The sequence below is a fragment of the Artemia sp. Qi Xiang Cuo genome, chromosome 12 (genome assembly GCF_049724085.1).
Source record: "Artemia sp. Qi Xiang Cuo chromosome 12, ASM4972408v1, whole genome shotgun sequence".
Lineage (NCBI taxonomy): Eukaryota > Metazoa > Arthropoda > Branchiopoda > Anostraca > Artemiidae > Artemia > Artemia sp. Qi Xiang Cuo.
In genome coordinates this window covers 650,373-676,101 of record NC_142805.1, presented here as the reverse complement: position 1 = coordinate 676,101, position 25,729 = coordinate 650,373, and the positions used below count along the sequence as shown (strand labels likewise).

The 25,729-nt window shown below is 34.9% G+C and overlaps 1 protein-coding gene across 1 annotated transcript; it reads left to right on the top strand.

Moving 5' to 3' along the window:
• The first annotated feature begins 1,463 nt into the window (after window positions 1-1,463).
• On the top strand, window positions 1,464-23,827 carry LOC148945643 (uncharacterized). The gene is made up of 2 exons (XM_089097858.1): window positions 1,464-1,568; window positions 23,401-23,827. Exons 1-2 carry the CDS (start codon window positions 1,533-1,535, stop codon window positions 23,749-23,751), a joined length of 387 nt encoding a protein of 128 aa, XP_088953984.1. The 5' UTR covers window positions 1,464-1,532; the 3' UTR covers window positions 23,752-23,827.
• Window positions 23,828-25,729: the final 1,902 nt, after the last annotated feature.

The following is a 25,729-nucleotide window of genomic DNA, read 5'->3' as shown; positions in this document are numbered from 1 at the left end:
CCAAGTTTCCCTCCAATTTTTTTGGTCTCTTAAAAAGTGCAATATAACTTTTTTTTTAAGTTCATATGATACCTTTAATTATATACTAGGAATACATGATTGATACGATCACCCCTTGGGAAATAAAAATAAACCCCCATCCGTGATCTTTCTTCGTGAAAAAAAAAAAAAAATTTCCACATTTTTGCAGATGAAAGCATGAAACTTCTAAAGCAGGGTTCTCTGAAACGCTGAATCTGATGGTGTGATTTTCATTAAAGTTCTATGACTTTTAGGGGTTGTTTCCCCCTTTTTTCGAAAATAAGGCAATTTTTCTCAGGCGTGTACCTTTTGGTGGGTAAGACTAAACTTAATAAAACTTATATATTTGAAATCAGCATTAAAATATGATTCTATTGATGTATCTATTGGTATCAAAATCGCGGTTTTTAGAGTTTTGGTTACTATAAAGCCTGGTCGCTCCTTACTTACAGTTCGTTACCACGAACTGTTTGATACTCTGAATGAACAGTTTTCTTGAAGTTAAGACTCGATCTAATAAGTCGAAATTTTACGTCCGAAAAAGGAACAAAAAGTCAATTCCCATCTAATTTGTCCTCTTGTGTGAAATTTCGAGACTGTAAAAAACTAAAAGGTTCTGAGTTGTAATATTTGTAACAAATACAATCCCAGTTAGACATGTTTAAGCGCCATTTTTTTGTCCGAAGATAATGGAACAAACAATAAGAAATTTGAACAATAGAAAGTAGTGGTCAAAAATTTGGAGTGGACAATGGGGGCATTTCCCCCTCATTCCCAAGTTGGTTTGCCCCTATCCCTTTGAATTTAAGAAAAAATACTTTTTGGCTAATTCAATTTAAAAAAAAATCATTAATATGCATCCCCTCTTTTTTTTACAATAACTGAACCCCCCCCCCCCCCTTTAGCTGTTAATACAGTTGTTAAAAATAGCGCTTTATTTAAATTTTTGTCTGTGTTTAATTTATACCCAAAAATAAAATAACAGTGAAATTGGATCTTTTCTGATGCAAAATTGTTGGGTGAGGTGCCTTTTGAAGGGGGCTAAGTGGAAATATTTCCCAATAGAGTGGGTAGTCCACCCATTCGAGTAGTTCAATATCAGCAGTTATTGTAATATTCATGTTGTGACTAATCTGTGAAAGAAAATGACAATCCGTTAACATTGTAACAATTCTTGTAATATATGTTTTCCTGGTGTTAATTTATAACTTGTGCTAATAATATATGTGACGAACAATTTTTGTCGAATTCTGAATAGAATTAAGTGCAGTTCTTGCCAAAAATTGCAGAATGGACAAAAAATTGTTTTTAAGTCTTGGAATGATGTCGTAACTAAGTGAGAGGAAAATAAACCCGGACAAAGGAAGTACATGGACAAAAAAAAATATTGTATTATTTATTCATAGAGCGTTCTATCCTGTTACAGTTTCACCAACGCCTCTGAAAAAGACAGCTCATCATAGATAAATGTTTTTAGTTTCTGTTTCTATTGGCACGATTAAAGGAAAGAAATGATCGTTTTTCTTTTAATTGGATTGACAGCTAATGTAAGAAAGATTATACTAATTATCATTTATGCAAGGGTGAATAATCAACCCTTTAGAAGTTTTTGTTTCTTCCATCTTATTGCTTCATTTTTATGCGAAAAAAAAAATTTAAGCTGTGCACAGTCTTAGAGGTGCGTTTATGGCCAGGGATGTAGCCAGGATTTACCAGCAGGTAACGGTTACTTTGTAAAATTATTTTTTTTAAATACTTAAGGGCATGTCTCAACTATGGTATTGACGATTTTTTTTTTTTTTAATCTAGCCCTATCCTTATAAGAAAAGTCAAGCCATGATATATAACATAGAACAAGGGACTATTCGCAGAAAAATATTATATCTTTAGCCCCTTGTATTTGAAACTTATGTATCATCGATGATTCTAAAAAGAAGCTTTTCATTTTTAATATTGATTAAAAATTATTAACTAACGTTCATATTAAGGAAATAACTAACTCTAAAGTAAGACATTTAATCAACCCCATCCTTATTGCGAACTAGATGTAAAAACAAAACAAAGAGAAAGTCTGGTAAGCAAGAAACGCCTGTGTTTAGAGCGTCGTCAATTTCTATTAGGTACAGTAATTTGATTTTCTTCCTCTTAGAATGTACGGATCTAATTACTCTTCAATCTTCAACTTTTATAATCCTTTTACTGCTGCAGCTAGGATCTGGAATAAAATTAAATTTTACTTTTTTTAAAATCATAATAAGTGCTGTATCACCGCCTAGGTAAAGTGACATGTGCCTTTTGGAAGGTAAAGAAGGTACTTTTCAGGTAAAACCCCCCAAAGTATCCAGATTATCAAAGCAACAAGGCACATCAGGCAAACACATGTGCGCCAGATCCTCCTACACCCCAGTCTTTAGAAAGCTTTACTTTTTACTCCCTTCCTTAAAGTTCCTATCTCTTCCGAATCCTTTTTCATGGCATCTTTCCACTCTATTCCAGAATGCCCTTCCTTTCGCTTGCCCCAGATGGATTGCCAAAAAACAAGATAATTGGCACTCGACCATTTAAAGATGAATCGATGCAGCCACGTTTTTCTTCCAAAATCTATTGTTTTCGTTAACGGCCCAGAGTTCAGTTTACTTACAATGGACATTAAAAAAAAAAAAGTTCATCGTTTTTCTTTTTTTCTGAGCTACTCACGTTTCAGAACCATACAAATTTTACCTCGGTCATTATCGTATCTTTCAATATTTTAGTCTTGGTTCGTAGGTTTATCTTTAGTGTTCTAAATGTTTTCAGCTGGCACTGCTTATTAGGATAAGCTCCCAAAAAAGCTAATGTACTTACCCGATAAAATTTGGTCTATTTTATTCCATTAGTTGCTTGACCAAGGGATAAAAATGCCAAATTTGGGAACTAAATTGGTGACTGTAAAGGGTAAATAACAGTATTTTTTTTTAAATACACATTTTTGGTTTTCATTGCTGAATTAAAAGGCTTGAGAAACATACTGGTTGTGGTGGGTGCTAAACCTGTTTCATCTGAAGAGAACGTAAAACCCAGCTTAGCTGACATTTATGCGAGTAACTCTTGGCAGACCAGGACAGCTTATTCGTTTCTTTAACTCAATTGAATATATTTCTTTGTGTGCGTTTTTACATTTAATTCGTAGTTACTGTTTACTATCAACTAGTTTAGGGGAATAATGTTCAGCAATATTGCCGTTGGTGACTTGAATGAAAATTTTTCTCGTCTCCAAAAGAGAATCTGAAAAAATAAACGAAATCGTTTGAAATTCCACGAAGTTAATGGTAGCGAACTGTAAGTAAGGAGCGACGTGGCTAAATAGTAACCAAAACTCTAAATAACGAAATTTGTATATCAATAGATATATATAAGAAATCGGCTTATTATGTGGATTTCAAATAGATAAGATTCATTAAGTTAGTTTATTGTTACGCATCAAAAGCTACGAGCCTGAGAAAAATTTGCCTGATTTGAAAAAAAGGAGATAAATACCCCCTATAGGTCAATGAATCCTAATGAAACTCACACTATATTATTTAGCGTATCTGAAAGCCTTATCATAGAAGTTTCAATTTCCCATCTGCAAAAATGATGAATTTTGTATTTTTTGCCAGAAGAAATATTACGGACGTTTTTTTTTTTTTTTGTTGGGTTTTGGTTTGTTTTTTTTTTTTTCCCTGTGGTGATCGCATCAAATTAATAGTCCTATAATATCGAGAGAGGGCTAATTTTGTTCAGCATAGTTGAAAAGTTAGATAACCATGTCTGTAGGGATAACTTGACCCCCCAGTATACAGACATTTTTTGGGGGGAGGGGGGTTGATTTTTCTGCATGGGAGATTTTCCATAGGGAGAATTTTGCGTGGGGAAGGAAGTTTCCAGGTGGTGAACTTTCTAGGCTTTGAGGGGAATACTACTGACGAGGGAGGGGGGTATTTTATGTAGTAAGAACTTTTCATTGGGAGATTTACCATGGGGGGAGGGCATTTTCCATGGAGGGGAGCCAGATATCCTGGCATTATTTAAAAACGATAAGAAATTAATTTTTAAAAAACAAGTTTGTTTCAGCTGAAGATAAGGAGCGACATCAAAACTTGAAACAAACAAAACTATTGCGTAGATGTTGAGATTGTCCCGTCCTCAATACCTCACTCTTTACGCTATAGTTTGACTTTCTATCCAGATTCTTTAAGAACGGTTTCTGAAACACGAGGGCCGTTTAATTAGAAAAATTAGCCTTTTTATAAGTTTTAAAAAAGCTTTAGCGTAAAGAGCATGGTCTTGAGAAAAGGGGAACCCTCTCATATGCGGAATAATTTCTGTTCGTTTTAAGTTTTTGATATTATCCTTAATTTCAGTCGAGAAAAATCATTTTTTTATTCAATATTGAAAGAGGTGATTTTGATTCATACCAGGTTAAAAAAAATGCACATTTGAATTATATATATAAACAAGACTTTGCTGCGTAAATAAATGTGTTTCAACCAAAATTTATAAACTTCATTCCCTATACAAGGTTTTCTCTGAAATTTCTTACATTCTTTTGTAGGAAGGGCTCTTTTCTGTTGTTCATCATTTCAGCCTTGTTTTAAGCCCACTCATATTTTAAAAGTTTAGACAAAGAAAAGTAGCGGAAAGTTTTAAGTAGAATTAACGTTTGAATAACCTGACACACACATTACACAACGATATAATTGGTTTTGGAGGCCATTAGTAATATCTGTTAATAACACGATAAATTTCCAGATTTTGGACACGATATATATATATATAATATATATATATATATATATATATATATATATATATATATATATATATATATATATATATATATATATATATATATATATATATATATATAAGTAGAGAGGGGTCAGGAGGTCCCATCCCTCACCCCTGCTGCCACCTATAACTTTTTTTACATAATTCATGGATGGTTATGTGTGTCGGTCGATTTATTTGATGTTTTTCATGGATGTTTAATGGTTTTTGTCAGTGAGAATTTGAAAAACAGGAACTTTGTCACATTTATGGATGTCAACAGCAATTCATGTCTGTTATATGGTTTTCTCAGTGAGAATGAAAAAACAGGAATTTTCTCACTTGGAAAAACAGGAATTTTCTCATATGGAAAACCATAAACCACGTGGTCCTGTCACGAGTAGCACCTGTGAACTTGATTTACATAATCGCTAGGGGAAATTATTGATTCACGAAGGGGAGAATTAAGAAACATTAAGGCTTCTTTAATCTTAGGTCTGAGGGATAAACGTTCTTTAGGTCAGAGAGAAAAATTAATATTCTATTTTTAAATAGGGCTTCATTGATCTTTAGTGTCAGGAATTATAATTGACATCACTTGTTATCTTGGAATTATGCGGGAGTCTAAAGAAATAGAAATTCTATTTTTAAATACGGCTTCACGGAGCTTTAAGTCGGAGAGATAAATTGATATTCTAACGAAACCCTAATAGTTTAGCTAGGAAAATTTATGAGATGAAGAGATTAACGTAGGAAAGGGTTTCCTAGAAATTTGAAATACGTTAGCGCAGGGATGCCAAACAAAAGGAACACTCTGAAATTACGTTTAGGGATTATTTGGGGCGAAACCGTTTTATCCATTTTATGGGATTATTTCGGCGAAACAGTTAGAGACATTTGAAAGAAGATTTTAGGAAAGGTTTTAGAAGAGAATTTGAGGGTGAAACTCTGTGGTCGTTATAATACACAAGTTCCATTTGAACAGTGTTGTGAGGTCCTCTACCCCAACCCCAAAGAGTTCCGATCCCCCACCACCACCCCGAAGGAAGCCCCCGGTACTCAAAGGTCCCCCAAGCTCCCATAGAGCCCCAGCCCCCCAAACGCCCTCCTCAGACCCTCAAAGGCCCTCCTCTGGTCCTCAAAGGGCCCCCGGACCCCCAAAGGGCACCCCGGACCCCAAAGGCCCTCCCCCCGGTCCTCAAAGGTCCCCCGGGCTCCCAAAGATCCACCGGCGCCCCCAAAGACCCACCCAGACCCCCAAAGGCCATCCCCGGGCCCCCCAAAGGCCCATCGAGCTCCCAAAGGACCAACGGGGTCCCAAAGGCCCTACAGCGGTCCCCAAATGTCCCCCAGACCCCCAACTGTCCCCCCGGACCCCCAAAGGCCCTCCCCCGGCCCCCAAAGGGCCAACAAGCTCCCAAAGGACCAATCGGTCCTCAAGTGTCCCCCAGCCGCCCAAAGGCCCCCCCGGTTCTCCAAAGGCCCGCCCCCGGTCCCCAAAGGTCCCCCGGACCAGAGAAGCGCCTCCGGGATGCGCCGTGGGCCCGGAGCGCACCACAGGATGTGCCACAGGGATGCGCCGCGGGTCAGGAAACCGCCGCGGGGGATGCGCCGCAGGGAGGCACTGCAGGAAAGCGCCGCAGGATGCGCCGCAGGGATGCGCCGCAAAAAAAAGTAAACTAAAAAGTAAAAATTTCGAAATGTTATCCCCCAAACGCCCTCCTCAGACCCCCAAAGGCCCTCCCCTGGTCCTCAAAGGTCCCTCGGGCTCCCAAAGGGGCAACCGGCCCCCCCAGGGGCCCCCCAACACCCTCCCAGGGCCCCCCCACGAGGCCCCGCGCCCTTTTTTTAACTACTTTTTTATGGCTTTATTATATCTTTTCTGAACAAGTTCAATTAATAATGTCATTCCTAAACACATTTTCCAACCTAAAAGAGTCCCCTACCCAATTCGTAAATACTTTCTTGAATTTTTTAACATGGTATTTTTTTAAATTTTTTGCGTATCTTAAAATGACATGAAATATGCTTACGGCTCTACCAATCATACTCTGTGTTTGTTCATGGACACGACGTGGCTTTCCCACTGGTACTCTATGGCAGGTTATTGACACTACCTAGTTTATTGCATGCATTAAATCAGCATTTTTTACGCAGTGGAAGGATAAACACACAATTCATATCTGTAAAAAAGTGAGGATGAATTATTCGACGAACGTATGTGCACATGAAAAAATCATTGTCGTATTGAATACTGACAAGGAGAAATACCTGAGCTATGAAACAAATGCAAACGGTAACACTATTGGAAATGTATTCATGCGTTGTCATGACAGCGAGAAGTTAGATTTCTTTTGAGTACCGAAGAATTTCAATCGTGTAAACGATGGATATTCAAGAGCATCATTACCAGAGAAATTAGTGCTCAAAGAGAATGCAAACTTAAAAATAATTGTCGATGATCGGGGACAACTCCTTGCTAGGGTTTCTGGTAACACATTACCTGTTGATAAATTCTATCATCATCTTTCCGGTATTAGCATTTTAAAGAGAACAAGAAGGAGAAGACAGGCATACTCCTGCAATAATGTCATTAATCATATCTTGTCAATATGCCAAAACTTCCATCTATGTAAATATAATGTGACAGTATACAGTGAAATCACAGGCAGAATAAAAAGGACATTAGCAGACAATATCATCAATGAATATAAAGATGAATTGACGGAAAGTGAAGCGCAAGTGTACTAATAATGTGTAATAATGTATTTAATGTATTTTTATATTAATATTCTACATCTCATTATTTCATTAAAAATATTTTATGCATTATTTTGTTAAGTGTTCATTATTTTAGGGTATTCTAGAACGTCAAACGTTCAGAATATCTATTAAAAAGGTCAGAGATGAAAGAAAAAGAAATTTTAGAGATAAAGATACTACTAGCAGGCTCAATGTTTCATAGAAGATAGAAAAGTTCAAGATCTCTTCTGAATTTTACCAAAGAACACAATTCACTTCTAATTTCACCAGAGAAAATAAAATGCTTCCACTTCAGTTTTAAGTTCACTGAGACATAAAAAATTTAAAATTCACTTCTAAATTTTTCTGTAGAAGATAGGAAAAGTTATGCTATGATTATGATTATTTTCCATGGAGATAAAAAGTTTCACTTTAATTCTAAATTTTCTTAAATTCAATTCCGACCTTTCTTAAAGAGTCAAATTTAAAGTTCTATTCCAAATATTTTCCCGGAAGACGAAAAGTTCAACTTCGATTCTGAAATTTTCTCAATGAAAATGAAATAAGCTATTGATCATTTCTATTTTCCCAAAATAATATAAAAATTTTCCCCTTCAGTTCAGATTTTTCTCAAACAAATGAAAAAATTTAAAATACTGTTTCAAATTTTTCATAGAAGATATAAAAGTTCAAGTTCTCTTCTGAATTTTATCAATAAAAATTAAATAAGTTACTGATCAATTCTAATTTCACCATAGAAAATAAAAAGCATCCACGTCAGTTTTAAGTTCACCAAGACATAAACAATTTTAAGTTCACTTCTAAATTTTTCCGTAGAAGATAGGAAAAGTTATCCTATGATTGTGTTTATTTTCCATGAAGATAAAAAGTTTCACTTTAATTCTAAATTTTCTTAAATTCAATTCCAACCTTTCTCAAAGAGTCAAATTTAAAGTTCTCTTCTAAATATTCCCCCGGGAGAAGAAAAGTTCAACTTCAATTCTGAATTTTATCAATGAAAATGAAATAAGTTATTGATCATTTCTATTTTCACAAAATAAATATAAAAATTTTCAACTTCAGTTCAGATTTTTCTCAAACATATTAAACAATTTTAAATACTGTTTCAAATTTTTCATAGAAGATAGAAAAGTTCAAGTTCTCTTCTGAATTTTACTAAAGAACACAATTCAATTCTAATTTCACCAGATAAATAAAAAGCTTCCACATCAGTTTTAAGTTCACCAAGACATAAAAAATTTTATGTTCAATTCAACATTTTTTCGAAGAAGATAGGAAAAGTTATCCTATGATTGTGATTATTTTCCATGAAGATGAAAAGTTTCACTTTAATTCTAATTTTCTTAAATCCTGAAATGACATGAAATATGCTTACGGCTATGCCAATTGTACTCTGTGCTTGTTCATGGACACGACGCGGCTTTCCCACTGGTACTCTATGGCAGGTTATCGACACTACCTAGTTTATTGCATGCATTAAATCAGTATTTTTTACGCAGTGGAAGGATAAACACACAATTCATATGTGTAAAAAAGTGAGGATGAATTATTCGACGAACGTATGTGCACATGATAAAATCATTGTCGTATTGAATGCTGACAAGGAGAAATACCTGAGCTATGAAACGAGTGCAAGCGGTAACACTATTGGAAATGTATGCTTGCGTTGTCATGACAGCGAGAAGTTAGATTTCTTTGGACTATCGAAATCATTCAAAATTGCTCAAGGTGGATATGCGAGAGTGAGAGCACCAGAGATGATAGTGCTAAAGGAGAATGCCAACTTAAAAATAATTATCGATGATCGGGGACAACTCCTTGCTTACAGTTCTGGTAGCACGATACCTATTGATAGATCCTATTCCCATCGTTCTGGTATTACTATTCAAATGAAAGCAAAGAAGAAAAGAAAGGCCTACTGCTGCACTAGTGTAATAAACCATATCATGTCTACCTGCCAGAACTGCCATCTATGTAAAAATAATGTGAGAATAGACAGTGAAATCACAGGCAGAATAAAAATGACATTAGCAGACAATATCATCAATGAATATAAAGATGAATTGACAGAAAGTGAAGCGCAAGTGTACTTGTAATGTGTAATAATGTATTTAACGTATTTATATATTAATATTATACATCTCATTATTTCATTAAAAATATTTTATGCATTATTTTGTTAAGTTTTCATTATTTTAGTGTATGCTAGAACGTCAAACGCTCAGAATATCTATTAAAAAGGTCAGAGATGAAAGAAAAAGAATTTTTAGAGATAAAGATACTACTAGCAGGCTCAATGTTTCATAGAAGATAGAAAAGTTCAAGATCTCTTCTGAATTTTACCAAAAAACACGATTCAATTCTAATTTCACCAGAGAAAACAAAAATTTTCCAATTTAGTTCATTATTTCCCAAAGACATAACGAAATTTAAAGTTCAATTCTAAATTTGTTTGTGGAAGATAGGAAAAGTTATGCTATGATTAAGATTATTTTCCATGGAGATAAAAAGTTTCACTTTAATTCTAAATTTTCTTAAATTCAATTCCGACCTTTCTCAAAGAGTCAAATTTAAAGTTCTGTTCCAAAAGTTAACCCTAAAAGGTTAAAGAATTTTTCTGAAATTATCTTAAGCCTGAGACGTGTTTATTCTTTAGAATAGTACTACGCCACCAAAAATATACATTAACATTAAAAAATCCATGGCAAACACATTAAAGTTAAACAATTTTGAGAAAACAAAAAATTAAAACAAAAAAATGTTAGTTAAACCAAAAAGGTTAAAGAATTTTTCTGAAATTACACTTTCAGATCCAGTATGTCAGGAAACACACTTTCAGGTTCAGCATGTAGGAGAACCCTAAATGCTCATCCCTAAAAAGGGAAGTTAACTCTAATGGTTAAAGAATTTCTCTATTTATGTAGAGTTTCAACTAGCTATGGATAAGTTTGTTAAAGACAAACTATTTTCTTGCGAAAACACACAAAATCAGAAAAAATGTTCAATGTTCCTTTAGTACCTACGCAATTAGGCTTAAATGAAGATATTTATGCAGAGTTTCAACTAGCTATGGCTAAGTTTGCTAAAGACAAGCTATTTTCTTGTGCAAACACACAAACTCAGAAAAAATGTTCAATGTTCCTTTAGTACCTACGCAATTAGGATTAAATGAAGATATTTTTGCAGAGTTTCAACTAGCTATGGCTAAGTTTGCTACAGACAATCTATTTTCTTGCGAAAACACACACAATCAAAAAAAAATTATTCCATATTCCTTTAGTACCTACGCAATTAGACTGAAATGAAGATATTTATGCAGAGTTTCAACTAGCTATGGCTAAGTTTGATAAAGACAAGCTATTTTCTTGTGAAAACACGCACAATCAGAAAAAATGTTCAATGTTCCTTTAGTACCTATGCAATTAGACTAAAAATGAAGATATATATGCAGAGTTTCAACTATCTATGGCTAAGTTTGCTAAAGACAAGCTATTTTCTTGTGAAAACACACAAAATAAGAAAAAATGTTCAATGTTCCTTTAGTACCTACACAATTAGACTAAAAATGAAGATATTTATGCAGAGTTTCAACTAACTATGGCTAAGTTTACTAAAGACAAGCTATTTTCTTGCGAAAACACACAAACTCAGAAAAAATGTTAAATTTTCATTTAGTAAGTACGAAATTGGGCTTTAATGAAGATATTTATGAAGAGTTTCAAATAGCTATGGCTAATTTTGCTAAAGACAATCTATTTTCTTGCGAAAACACACAAAATCAGAAAAAATGTTCAATGTTCCTTTAGTACCTACGCAATTAGACTAAAAATGAAGATATTTATGCAGCGTTTCAACTAGCTATGGCTAAGTTTGCTAAAGACAAGCTATTTTCTTGCGAAAACACACAAAAATCAGAAAAAAATGATCAATGTTCCTTTAGTACCTACGCAATTAGACTAAAAATGAAGATATCTATGCAGAGTTTCAACTAGCTATCGCTAAGTTTGCTAAAGACAAGCTATTTTCTTGTGAAAACACACAAAATCAGAAAAAATGATCAATGTTCCTTTAGTACCTACGCAATTAGACTAAAAATGAAGATATTTATGCAGAGTTTCAACTAGCTATGGCTAAGTTTGCTAAAGACAAGCTATTTTCTTGTGAAAACACACAAAATCAGGAAAAATGATCAATTTTCCTTTAGTACCTACGCAATTAGACTAAAAAATGAAGATATTTATCCAGAGTTTCAACTAGCTATGGCTAAGTTTGCTAAAGACAAGCTATTTTCTTGCGAAAACACACAAAATCAGAAAAAATTTTCAATGTTCCTTTAGTACCTACACAATTAGACTAAAAATGAAGATATTTATGCAGAGTTTCAACTAGCTATGGCTAAGTTTACTAAAGACAAGCTATTTTCTTGTGAAAACACACAAAATCAGAAAAAATGTTCAATGTTCCTTTAGTACCTACACAATTAGGCTTAAATGAAGATATTTGTGCAGAGTTTCAACTAGCTATGGCTAAGTTTGCTAAAGACAAGCTATTTTCTTGCGAAAACACACAAAATCAGAAAAAAAAATGTTCTATATTCCTCTAGTACCTACGCAATGAGGCTGAAAGGAAGATATATACGCAGAGTTTCAACTAGCTATGGCTAATTTTGCTAAAGACAAGCTATTTTCTTGCGAAAACACACAAAATCAGAAAAAATATTGTTAGGTTAGATTAAGTTAGATTAGGTTAGGTTAGCCTACGTACGTGCGCATATAGGTTAGGTTAGGTTTGATTAAGTTAGGTTAGGTTAAGTTAGGTTAGGTTAGATTAAGTTAGGTTAGGTTAAGTTATGTTAGGTTAGGATAGGTTAGATTAAGTTAGGTTAGGCTAAGTTAGGTTAGGCTAGGTTAGCCTACGTACGCGCGCGTACGTAGGCTAACCTAACCTAACTTAGCCTAACCTAACTTAATCTAACATATCGTAACCTAAATTAACCTAACCTAATTTAATCTAACCTAACTTAACCTAACTTAATCCAACCTAACCTAACCTATCTGCGCGCGTACGAAGGCTAACCTAACCTAATCTAACTTAATCTAACCTAACAATATTTTTTCTGATTTTGTGTGTTTTCGCAAGAAAATAGCTTGTCTTTAGCAAACTTAGCCATAGCTAGTTGAAACTCTGCATATATATCTTCATTTCAGCCTAATTGCGTACGTACTAGAGGAACATTGAACATTTTTTTTCTGATTTTGTGTGATTTCGCAAGAAAATAGCTTGTCTTTAGCAAACTTAGCCATAGCTAGTTGAAACTCTGCATAAATATCTTCATTTAAGCCTAATTGTGTAGGTACTAAATGAACATTGAACATTTTTTTCTGATTTTGTGTGTTTTCGCAAGAAAATAGCTTGTCTTTAGTAAACTTAGCCATAGCTAGTTGAAACTCTGCATAAATATCTTCATTTTTAGTCTAATTGGGTAGGTACTATAGGAACATTGAACATTTTTTCTGATTTTGTGTGTTTTCGCAAGAAAATAGCTTGTCTTTAGTAAACTTAGCCATAGCTAGTTGAAACTCTGCATAGATATCTTCATTTTTTAGTCTAATTGCGTAGGTACTAAAGGAAAATTGAACATTTTTTCTGATTTTGTGTGTTTTCACAAGAAAATAGCTTGTCTTTAGCAAACTTAGCCATAGCTAGTTGAAACTCTGCATAAATATCTTCATTTTTAGTCTAATTGCGTAGGTACTAAAGGAACATTGATCATTTTTTCTGATTTTGTGTGTTTTCACAAGAAAATAGCTTGTCTTTAGCAAACTTAGCGATCGTTAATTGAAACTCTGCATAAATATCTTCATTTTTAGTCTAATTGCGTAGGTACTAAAGGAACATTGATCATTTTTTCTGATTTTCTGTGTTTTCGCAAGAAAATAGCTTGTCTTTAGCAAACTTAGCCATAGCTAGTTAAAACTCTGCATAAATATCTTCATTTTTAGTCTAATTGCGTAGGTACTAAAGGAACATTTATCATTTTTTCTGATTTTTTGTGTTTTCACAAGAAAATAGCTTGTCTTTAGCAAACTTAGCCATAGCTAGTTGAAACTCTGCATAAATATCTTCATTTAAGTCTAATTGCGTAGGTACTAAAGGAACATTGAACATTTTTTCTGATTTTGTGTGTTTTCTCAAGAAAATAGCTTGTCTTTAGTAAACTTAGCCATAGTTAGTTGAAACTCTGCATAAATATCTTCATTTTTAGTATAATTGTGTAGGTACTAATGGAACATTGAACATTTTTTCCGATTTTGTGTGTTTTCACAAGAAAATAGCTTGTCTTTAGCAAAGTTAGCCATAGATAGTTGAAACTCTGCATAGATATCTTCATTTTTAGTCTAATTGCGTGGGTACTAAAGGAACATTGAAAATTTTTTCTGATTTTGTGTGTTTTCACAATAAAATAGCTTCTTTTTAGCAAAATTAGCCATAGATAGTTGAAACTCTGAAGAAATGTATTCATTTCAACCTTATTGCGTAGTTACTAATTTAACAATGTACATTTTTTTTTCTGTTGTGTTGTTTTGAAACAATAAACTTTATTTTGTTGATAAAAATAGGCAAAAGCTCCATGAATTTCTTCAAAAATATATTAATTTCATACTAATTGAGTAGGTACTAATGGAACATTGAACATTTTTTTTGAGTTTGTGTGTTTTCGCAAGAAAATAGCTTGTCTTTATCAAACTTAGCCATAGCTAGTAGAAACTCTTTATAAATATCTTCATTTAAGCCTAATTGCGTAGGTACTAAAGGAACATTGAACATTTTTTCTGATTTTGTGTGTTTTCGCAAGAAAATTGTTTGTCTTTAACAAAATTAGCCATAGCTAGTTGAAACTCTACATAAATAGAGAAATTCTTTAACCATTTAGGGTTAACTTCCCTTTTTAGGGATGAGCATTTAGGGTTCTCCTACATGCTGACTCTGAAAGTGAGTTCCCTGACATACTGGATCTGAAAGTGTAATTTCAGAAAAAATATTTAACATTTTTGGTTTAAATAGTATTTTTATATATTAATTTATAGGTTTCATAACATTTTCTACATAGAATTGGCGTGCCCGAAATTGTCGATTTTTAATTCATATTATCAGTGGCGTATTACACATCTAAAGAATAAAAACATATAAGACTTAATATACTTTAAGATTTATTTTATATAATTGTATGGTTAAATTTGTTAACAAAAATTTAAATTTGAATCTTTGAGAAAAGTACTGGCTTTAATTTAATTTAATTTATAATTAAAGTGAAACTTTTTATCTCCATGGAAAATAATCACAATCATAGCATAACTTTTCCTATCTTCTACGGAAAAATTTAGAATTGAACTTTAAATTTCTTTATGTCTTTGTGAAATAATGAACTTAAGTGGAAGATTTTTGTTTTCTCTGGTGAAATTAGAATTGAATCGTGTTTTTTGGTAAAATTCAGAAGAGATCTTGAACTTTTCTATCTTCTATGAAACATTGAGTCTGCTAGTAGTATCTTTATCTCTAAAAATTTTTTTTCTTTCATCTCTGACCTTTTTAATAGATATTCTGAGTTTTTGACGTTCTAGCATACCCTAAAATAATGAACACTTAACAAAATAATGCATAAAATATTTTTAATGAAATAATGAGATGTAGAATATTAATATATAAGTACGTTAAATACATTATTACACATTATTAGTACACTTGCGCTTCACTTTCCGTCAATTCATCTTTATATTCATTGATGATATTGTCTGCTAATGTCCTTTTTATTCTGCCTGTGATTTCACTGTCTATTCTCACATTATTTTTTACATAGATGGCAGTTCTGGCAGGTAGACATGATATGATTTATTACACTAGTGCAGCAGTAGGCCTTTCTTTTCTTCTTTGCTTTCATTTGAATAGTAATACCAGAACGATGGGAATAGGATCTATTAATAGGTATCGTGCTACCAGAACTGTAAGCAAGGAGTTGTCCCCGATCATCGACAATTATTTTTAAGTTGGCATTCTCCTTTAGCACTATCATCTCTGGTGCTCTCACTCTCGCATATCCACCTTGAGCAATTTTGAATGATTTCGATAGTCCAAAGAAATCTAACTTCTCGCTGTCATGACAACGTATGCATACATTTCCAATAGTGTTACCGCTTGCACTCGTTTCATAGTTCAGGTATTTCTCCTTGTCAGCATTCAATACGACAATGATTTTATCATGTGCACATACGTTCGTCGGATAATTCATCCTCACTTTTTCACACATATGAATTGTGTGTTTATCCTTCCACTGCGTAAAAAATACTGATTTAATGCATGCAATAAACTAGGTAGTGTCGATAACTTGCCATAGAGTACTAGTGGAAAAGCCGTTTCGTGTCCATGAACACGCAGATAGTACGATTGGCATAACCATAATAATATTTTAGGTCATGTCATTATTTAAGAAAATTAAATTTACAGTCGAACTTTTCATCTTCATGGAATATAATCACAATCATAGGATGACTTTTCATCTCTTCTTAAAAAAAATTTTTAATTGAAAATAAAATTTGATATGTCTTGGTTAACTTAAAACTGATGTGGAAGCTTTTTATTTCTCTGGTGAAATTAGAATTGAATTGTGTTCTTTAGTAAAATTCAGAAGAGAACTTGAACTTTTCTATCTTCTATGAAAAATTTGGAACAGTATTTAAAATTGTTTCATCTGTTTGAGAAAAATCTGAACTGAAGTGGAAAATTTTTATATTTATTTTGGGAAAATAGAAATGATCAATATCTCATTTCATTTTCATTGATAAAATTCAGAATTGAACTTGAACTTTTCTTCTCCCGAGGGAATATTTAGACGAGAACATTAAATTTGACTCTTTGAGAAAGGTTGGAATTGAATTTAAGAAAATTTAGAATTAAAGTGAAACTTTTTATCTTCATGAAAAATAAACACAATCATAGGATAACTTTTCCTATCTTCTACGGAAAAATTTTAAAGTGAACTTAAAATATTTTATTTCTTGGTGAACTTAAAACTGACGTGGAAGCTTTTTATTTTCGCTGGTGAAATTAGAATTGATCAGTAACTTATTTCATTTTTATTGATAAAATTCAGAAGAGAACTTGAACTTTTCAATCTTCTATGAAAAATTTGGAACAGTATTTTAAATTTTTTCATATGTTTGAGAGAAATCTGAACTGAAGTGGAAAATTTTTATATTATTTTGGGAAAATAGAAATGATCTATTGCTTATTTCATTTTCATTGTGTTAATGTCAGAATAGTAGTTCGTATTTTCTTCGCGAGGTACAATATTTTGCGTATAACATTATATTTTACTCTATAAGACAGGTATAACCTGAATTGAAGAAAAGATATAATTAAAGTGGGAACTATTATATGTCTAGGCAATAATCACAAACATAAAATAACTTTTCATATCTTCTACAGAAAAATTTAGAAGTGAACTTTAAATTTTTTATGTCTCAGTGAACTTAAAACTGAAGTGGAAGCATTTTATTTTCTCTGGTGAAATTAGAAGTGAATTGTGTTCTTTGGTAAAATTCAGAAGAGATCTTGAACTTTTCTATCTTCTATGAAACATTGAGCCTGCTAGTAGTATCTTTATCTCTAAAATTTCTTTTTCTTTCATCTCTGACCTTTTTAATAGATATTCTGAACGTTTGACGTTCTAGCATACCCTAAAATAATGAACACTTAACAAAATAACGCATAAAATATTTTTAATGAAATAATGAGATGTAGAATATTAATATAAAAATACATTAAATGCATTATTACGCACTATTAGTACACTTGCGCTTCACTTTCCGTCAATTCATCTTTATATTCAATGATGATATTGTCTGCTAATGTCCTTTTTATTCTGCCTGTGATTTCACAGTGTACTGTCACATTATTTTTACACAGATGGCAGTTTTGGCATATTGACAAGATATTATTAATGACATTATTGCAGGAGTATGCCTGTCTTCTCCTTCTTGTTCTCTTTAAAATGCTAATACCGGAAAGATGATGATAGGATTTATCAACAGGTAATGTGTTACCAGAAACCCTAGCAAGGAGTTGTCCCCGATCATCGACAATTATTTTTAATTTTGCATTCTCTTTGAGCACTAATTTCTCTGGTAATGTTGCTCTTGAATATCCATCGTTTACACGATTGAAATTCTTCGGTACTCCAAAGAAATCTAACTTCTCGCTGTCATGACAACGCATGCGTACATTTCCAATAGTGTTACCGCTTGCACTCGTTTCATAGTTCAGGTATTTCTCCTTGTCAGCATTCAATACGACAATGATTTTATCATGTGCACATACGTTCGTCGAATAATTCATCCTCACTTTTTTACAGATATGAATTGTGTGTTTATCCTTCCACTGCGTAAAAAATACTGATTTAATGCATGCAATAAACTAGGTAGTGTCGATAACCTGCCATAGAGTACCTGTGGGAAAGCCACGTCGTGTCCATGAACAAGCACAGAGTATGATTGGTAGAGCCGTAAGCATATTTCATGTCATTTTAAGATACGTAAAAAAGTTAAAAAAATACCATGTTAAAAAATTCAAGAAAGTATTTACGAATTGGGGAGGGGGCTCTTTGAGGTTGGAAAATGGGTTTAGGAATGACATTATGAATGGATCTTGTTCAGAAAAGATATAATAAAGCAATAAAACATTATTTAAAAATATGGCGAGGGGACTCTGTGGGGGGCCCTGGGAGGGTGAGGGGGGGGCTGGGTGCCCCTTTGGGAGCCCGAGGGACCTTGGTGGACCAGGGGATGGCCGGTGGGGGTCTGAGGAGGGCGTTTGGGGGATAACATTTCGAAATTTTTACTTTTTAGTTTACTTTTTTTGCGGCGCATCCCTGCGGCGCATCCTGCGGCGCTTTCCTGCGGTACCTCCCTGCGGCGCATCCTCCGCGGCACTTTCCTGACCCGCGGCGCATCCCTGCGGCACATCCTGCGGTGCTTTCCTGGCCCACGGCGCATCCCGGCGGCGCTTCTCTGGCCCGGGCGACCTTTGGGGACCGGGGGAGGGCCTTTGGGGCACAGGGGAGCCTTTGGGAGTCTGGGGGACACTTGAGGACCGTTTGGTCCTTTGGGCGCGGGGGGGACGTTGGGGGGCGGGGGGTGGGCCTTTGGGGGTCGGGGGGGACAGTTGGGGGCCTGGGGGACATTTGGGGACCGCTGTAGGGCCTTTGGGACCCCGTTGGTCCTTTGGGAGCTCGATGGGCCTTTGGGGGGCCCGGGGATGGCCTTTGGGGGTCTGGGTGGGTCTTTGGGGGCGCCGGGGGCTCTTGGGGCGCCCGGGGCCCCTTGGCGGCCCGGGGGGAGGGCCTTGGGGGCCCGGGGGGCCGTGTGGGGGGCCGGGGGGCCGTTGGAGGACCAGAGGTAGGCCTTTGAGGGTCTGAAGAGGGCGTTTGGGTGGCTGGGGCTCTTTGGGAGCTTGGGGGACCTTTGAGTACCGGGGGCTTCCTTCGGGGTTGTGGTGGGGGATCGGAACCCTTTGGGGTTGGAGTAGAGGACCTCACAACACTGTTCAAATGGAACTTGTGTATTATAACGACCACAGAGTTTCACCCTCAAATTCTCTTCTAAAACCTTTCCTAAAATCTTCTTTCAAATGTCTCTAACTGTTTCGCCAAAATAATCCTATAAAATGGATAAAACGGTTTCGTCCCAAATAATCCCTAAACGTAATTTCAGCATGTTCCTTTTGTTTGGCATCCCTGCGCTAACGCATTTCAAATTTCTAGGAAACCCTTTCCTACGTTAATCTCTTCATCTCATAAATTTTCCTAGCTAAACTATTAGGGTTTCGTTAGAATATCAATTTATCTCTCCGACTTAAAGCTCCGTGAAGCCGTATTTTAAAATAGAATTTCTATCTCTTTAGACTCCCGCATAATTCCAAGATAACAAGTGATGTCAATTATAATTCCTGACACTAAAGATCAATGAAGCCCTATTTAAAAATAGAATATTAATTTTTCTCTCTGACCTAAAGAAAAAATAATTTCTGAGACCACACTGGCTAATCATGATAAACAAAAAATCGCGAAGAAAGGAAACGAGGACAATTAACATCCAGTGAAAAAATTGAAAAATTATGCAAATATTTCGGTCAAGACCTCCGCTTGACCGTCCTCAGTGCAGAATAAAACTGATAAAAATATAAAACCAAACCTTAAAATAAAAACACCAAACTAAAATTGGACGACCCTTTCCTAGTAACGGTGAAAGGGTAACTGAATAAAAAACACAAGTCTAAATGGCATTTCAGAATTTAATTTTGCGTAAAGCACTTTTAAAGGCTGATCGCTTTCCAGTTTGATTGTTATCGGAGACTCTATTCGATTGCACAATATAACTTTGTGGATGTATGTAAAAACGATCAGAATTAATAATTTTGTCATAAATGGGACTTAGAAAAATTTCTCCAGTGTCTCTATTGAGAGCTACCTTTTGGTGAATGTGCTTTTTTATTTCAACTGCCTCCCTGAAAACTTGCGTGAGACCGTTAACGGGGGCAACGATAGAGGCCTCGTCAAACAAAATGAAATGGTGTGGATTCTCGTACACATGTTGCGCCAAGGTGGAATCAAAAACCTCAGGCCTTTGGCGTAACCTCATTGCCTTGTCGATTGAGGACTTGTGCTCAGATAACCTCTCCCCCAATTCCTGTTGGGTTCTACCAACATAACAACAGCCACAAGAACAAGGAATTCTATAAACACCACTACCCAGAATGGGGCTGGTTTTATCTTTGCCGTTGTTAAAAAAGTTCTGTGTAATGTTTGAATTTTTAAAGGCGACGCTAAGTTTATGTTTTTTAAGGATTCTTTTCAATTTGTCACTCAATTTAGGAATGTAGGGTAGAACAGTGAAAAGTTTCTTATCATCCACCAATGGGACGGTATCTGTTGGGGCTTGTGGACCTGATGCCCTCCCCTCTGCCTTTTTTCGTCTTCTGTCTATAATGGTCTCAAGTAATTTTATAGGGTAGCCATTGCAAAATAAAATGTCCTTAATATAGTTCAATTCTGAGTCTATGTGAGGCTCCGACCATATTCTTATTACTCGGTCAACCAAAGAAATAACAACTCCTCTTTTTATGCAGGGAGAGTGGTTGGAGGAAAAATGCAAATACCTATCGTTATGCGTAGGCTTTCTATAAATAGAAAATTCAAGGCCAGGATACTTATTGAAAATTAAAACATCTAGGAAAGGAAGTTTGTGGTTATGTTCTAGTTCTAAAGTGAACTGAAGGTTAGAGTCCAAAGTGTTTAGATGAGTTAAGAAGGAGTTAAGTGACTCTCCTCCATGCTCCCACAGAGAAATAACATCATCGACAAACCTACACCAGAAACGGTGTTTTATCGGAAAATTTTCCAGAGCAGAGATTTCTATGAATTCCATATAAAAAGTTGCCAAAAATGGTGAAAGACTTGTACCCATGGGTAAACCCCTAATTTGGGTGAAAAATTGATTATTATATCGGAAATATGAGGAGGAACTATTGCAAAGACGGACGAGACGCATAATAGTTTCTATATCCAGTGTTTTGTAGTCTATTTGATCAATATTATCTTCAAATATCTTCAATAATATCTGATAAGAAACTTTTCACTGTTCTACCCTACATTCCAAAATTGAGTGACAAATTGAAAAGAATCCTTAAAAAACATAAACTTAGCGTCGCCTTTAAAAATTCAAATCTTACACAGAACTTTTTTAAAAACGGCAAAGATAAAACTAGCCCCATTCTGGGTAGTGGTGTTTATAGAATTCCTTGTTCTTGTGGCTGTTTTTATGTTGGTAGAATCCAACAGCAATTGGGGGAGAGGTTATCCGAGCACAAGTCCTCAATCGACAAGGCAATGAGGTTACGCCAAAGGCCTGAGGTTTTTGATTCCGCCTTGGCGCAACATGTGTACGAGAATCCATACCATTTCATTTTGTTTGATGAGGCCTCTATCGTTGCCCCCGTTAACGGTCTCACGCAAGTTTTCAGGGAGGCAGTTGAAATAAAAAAGCACATTCACCAAAAGGTAGCTCTCAATAGAGACACTGGAGAAATTTTTCTAAGTCCCATTTATGACAAAATTATTAATTCTGATCGTTTTTACATACATCCACAAAGTTATATTGTGCAATTGAATAGAGTCTCCGATAACAATCAAACTGGAAAGCGATCAGCCTTTAAAAGTGCTTTACGCAAAATGAAATTTTGAAATGCCATTTAGACTTGTGTTTTTTATTCAGTTACCCTTTCACCATTACTAGGAAAGGGTCGTCCAATTTTAGTTTGGTGTTTTTATTTTAAGGTTTGGTTTTATATTTTTATCAGTTTTATTCTGCACTGAGGACGGTCAAGCGGAGGTCTTGACCGAAATATTTGCATAATTTTTCAATTTTTTCACTGGCTGTTAATTGTCCTCGTTTCCTTTCTTCGCGATTTTTTGTTGACCTAAAGAACGTTTATCCCTCAGACCTAAGATTAAAGAAGCCTTAATGTTTCTTAATTCTCCCCTTCGTGAATCAATAATTTCCCCTAGCGATTATGTAAATCAAGTTCACAGGTGCTACTCGTGACAGGACCACGTGGTTTATGGTTTTCCATGTGAGAAAATTCCTGTTTTTCCAAGTGAGAAAATTCCTGTTTTTTCATTCTCACTGAGAAAACCATATAACAGACATGAATTGCTGTTGACATCCATAAATGTGACAAAGTTCCTGTTTTTCAAATTCTCACTGACAAAAACCATTAAACATCCATGAAAAACATCAAATAAATCGACCGACACACATAACCATCCATGAATTATGTAAAAAAAGTTATAGGTGGCAGCAGGGGTGAGGGGTGGCGCCTCCTGACCCCTCTCTACTTATATATATATATATATATATATATATATATATATATATATATATATATATATATATATATATATATATATATATATATATATATATATATATATATATATATATACTTTCACTTAATAATTTCATTTTTTCCTTCAAAATGCCTAGATATGAATAAGTGTTTTCAGTTTCCTTCTTGAATTCTTAAATTATTTTTTTTAGATAATATTCCAGCATTTTCACAATGTTTTCTTATGATGTAATTCATGTGTCTGAAAGCACACAAATAACTGGTTGTGATAATTTATTTGAGTGCCAGAAAACTCAAGTTAACAGTTTTTGAACATTTTCTCTAATGCCGTACTTTTATTTCAATATGCCAATGTTTTCAACGGCTTCAAAGATATTTTCGAAATTTCTATGTTTAGCAACTATTTTTTAAGTTTAAGCTGGATATTAGTTATTATTCCTGAATCAGTGTTTCCTGTGGTGGGGCGAAGTGGGTTTGATCTCAGCTTGGTAATACGGGACCCAATTTGAGTTCTAACTCAACTGTAGCAACACGCTGTCAGGCCAAAGTAAGGACCCTAGTTGTCAGGAAACGTCCTTAATCAAGCACTTTGATCAGCATGAAATTTCGTCTCTTTTGCATTTGAAAATTCTTCTTAAAACATCTTTTTTAATATTCGGTTACTGGGAGCTCTGGCTCAATATTTACTATGTCACAGCTCTTGCTTCAATCATGATTAAACACAGGCGGTCATCTCTTCTCAGAAACAAAATATAATTCAGACTACGTCACTGCCTATAAGCTAAAAGCAATGATTATAATCCATCTTTTTCTTAGGCATACTTATACCTGTCAGTTAAATATTACATAATACAATTTATTCTAATTTAGTCTGTCACACTGGGCCAAGAATCAGCACCAGCTCTCAGTAATAACCTCTGCTATTGGAGTGGTTCGCCTCCATTCTGCACTGGAACGTGTAATGACGGAGAATCACATGTAAGGGCTTCGGCAAGTGGAGACAATTCAATGTGTATTACCGGTCAAAAGGTATATTGTTGTCGATCAGAACTGGGTATTGCTCCAGCAGATAGGCTCAAACCAGGCTGCATCTGGAAAGGCACTGCCCCCTTTTGTGCTGGAACCTGTGACGTCAACTTTAGATTGGAAAAATTTAGTGACGTTGGTGACGGTAATACATGCTGGACAGGAAGAAAAGCCCTCTGCTGTCCGCTGGTATAATTACTTTTGGTGCTATTCCAATTAATAAATTTGTTTGTTTTGTCTCTGGAAATAAAACAGTTTACTGGCAGTGGAACCTTGGTAATTTTTTTTCCAATCTTCTGGTTTCTATTTGGTCTCGACAATCTAAACCTTCATTCCTTGGATTTTTTTTTCTATCCTTTAGAATCCATGCTCTAAAGTTCCTCACTAATCAATTATTGCAACAAATTAGTTTCATTTTCCAAACCACACTAAAAAAAATTGTTTTCTTTTCGCTGTGGCCAGACTATACTCGCGTGTGCGACCAAACGTACACATTTGTCTTTCCGTTTATTTTTTAAGGAGTATTATATATATTGGACAGGTGCTTTGCTTCACTTTAATTGCTCAAAATTTTGAGCTTAAGAAATTGTGAGGGACAATATAGCCACTATACTGAGAAGAAATCAGTTGTTGTTTGTATTAATTCAAAAACGTCTATCTAGATTTTACATCGCAGCACAGAAGCGCTGACAAACAAAAAAGTGAAATATCCTCGGTGTATTGTTGTTTTTTTCCCCTTCACCAAGCTACTTCATATTTAAGGAGTGTTCATACAAATTTTAGAGGGATCTCATTTGATGGGAAACATAAAATCTTATTGCTCTTTTTAAGAGTCATAAAAGATTGAAGGGTGAGCAGTTCCCCTCCTAAACTATCTTTTCTCTGTACACCCTCCCTCAACCTCAAAGACATTAGATGTGTTGAAAATAGCTGGATGTTAAAGTTCTTTAATATCCCATAAAAATTTTTCACAAAACTTTCAAAATAATCACCCACAGTGAGGTGAACTTGTGTCTGGGTCATACAAGCCACAATCAAAATAAGTATTACTATCTCCAATTGCCAGAATAAAAAAAAAATTGCTGCAATTTGCCACACGTGACAAAACACTCAATAAATTTGAAACAATAACCAAATAAAAAATAAAAAAAATGGAGAAATAAATAAAATTCCTCCACCAAGGAATTTAGCTTAAATTGCTATCTACTGACTATATGATTCTTTAAACTAATCTTATTATTAACTAGGGATTTATTTACATCTACAAAACTACAAAATTTATTCAAATTATAGATAATGCTATGCAGTGGTGTAAAATGGACCCTATCAGATCTTATTAAAGGCTGACGAACTCCAGAACTAACACGCGTCAAATAAGCATGTGACAGCTGATTATTATCCAGAAATAATGTGTAATGCAAATTAAAGCGATTAGGCAAAACACGTTGAACATTTCTTATCATAGGCAGCGCAATAGCGCTGCCTAAATAAAGAGCGATGTGGGTAAAATGTTTTTTTTTCACTTCGTATCGAAGGAGTTGTCGTAGAAACTTCAAAAAGGGCTCAGTCGATTGAAAATGGGAAGGGCTAGTGCCCTTTTTGATAGTCAAAAGTTATTGGAGGGTAACTAACACCCCTCCCACGCCCACCATTTCCCCAAACATATCCAATCTAAATTTTGAGATAGCTCTTTTATTCAACGTGGTAGAAAAGTCCAGAAAATATGTCATTGAGTATAACAAACCCTCCACAGTCCTCAGGGCAAGGGTTGTAAGTTATGCCCTGGGTGCAAATGAGGTTTAAATAGAAAGGCTGATCGCATAAACTTTGGAGGGGGCTCATTAGATTGGTAATCAGAAGGAGTGTGTTTTTGTTGTGTGTGTATGTGTTTGTTGTGTGTGTGTGTGTGTGTGTGTTTGTTGTGTGCGTGTGTGTGTGTGTGTTGTGTGTGTGTGTGTGTGTGTTTTGTGTGTATATGTGTTTTTTGTGTGTGTGTGTGTTTGTTGTGTGTGTGTGTGTGTGTGTGTTTGTTGTGTGTCTGTGTGTGTTTTCGTTGTGTTTGTGTGTTTGTTTTTTTTGTGTGTGTTTGTGTGTGTGTTTTGTGTGTGTGTGTGTGTTTTTTGTGTTTATGTTTTTGTGGTTTGTGTGTATGTGTGTGTTTGTTGTGTGTGTG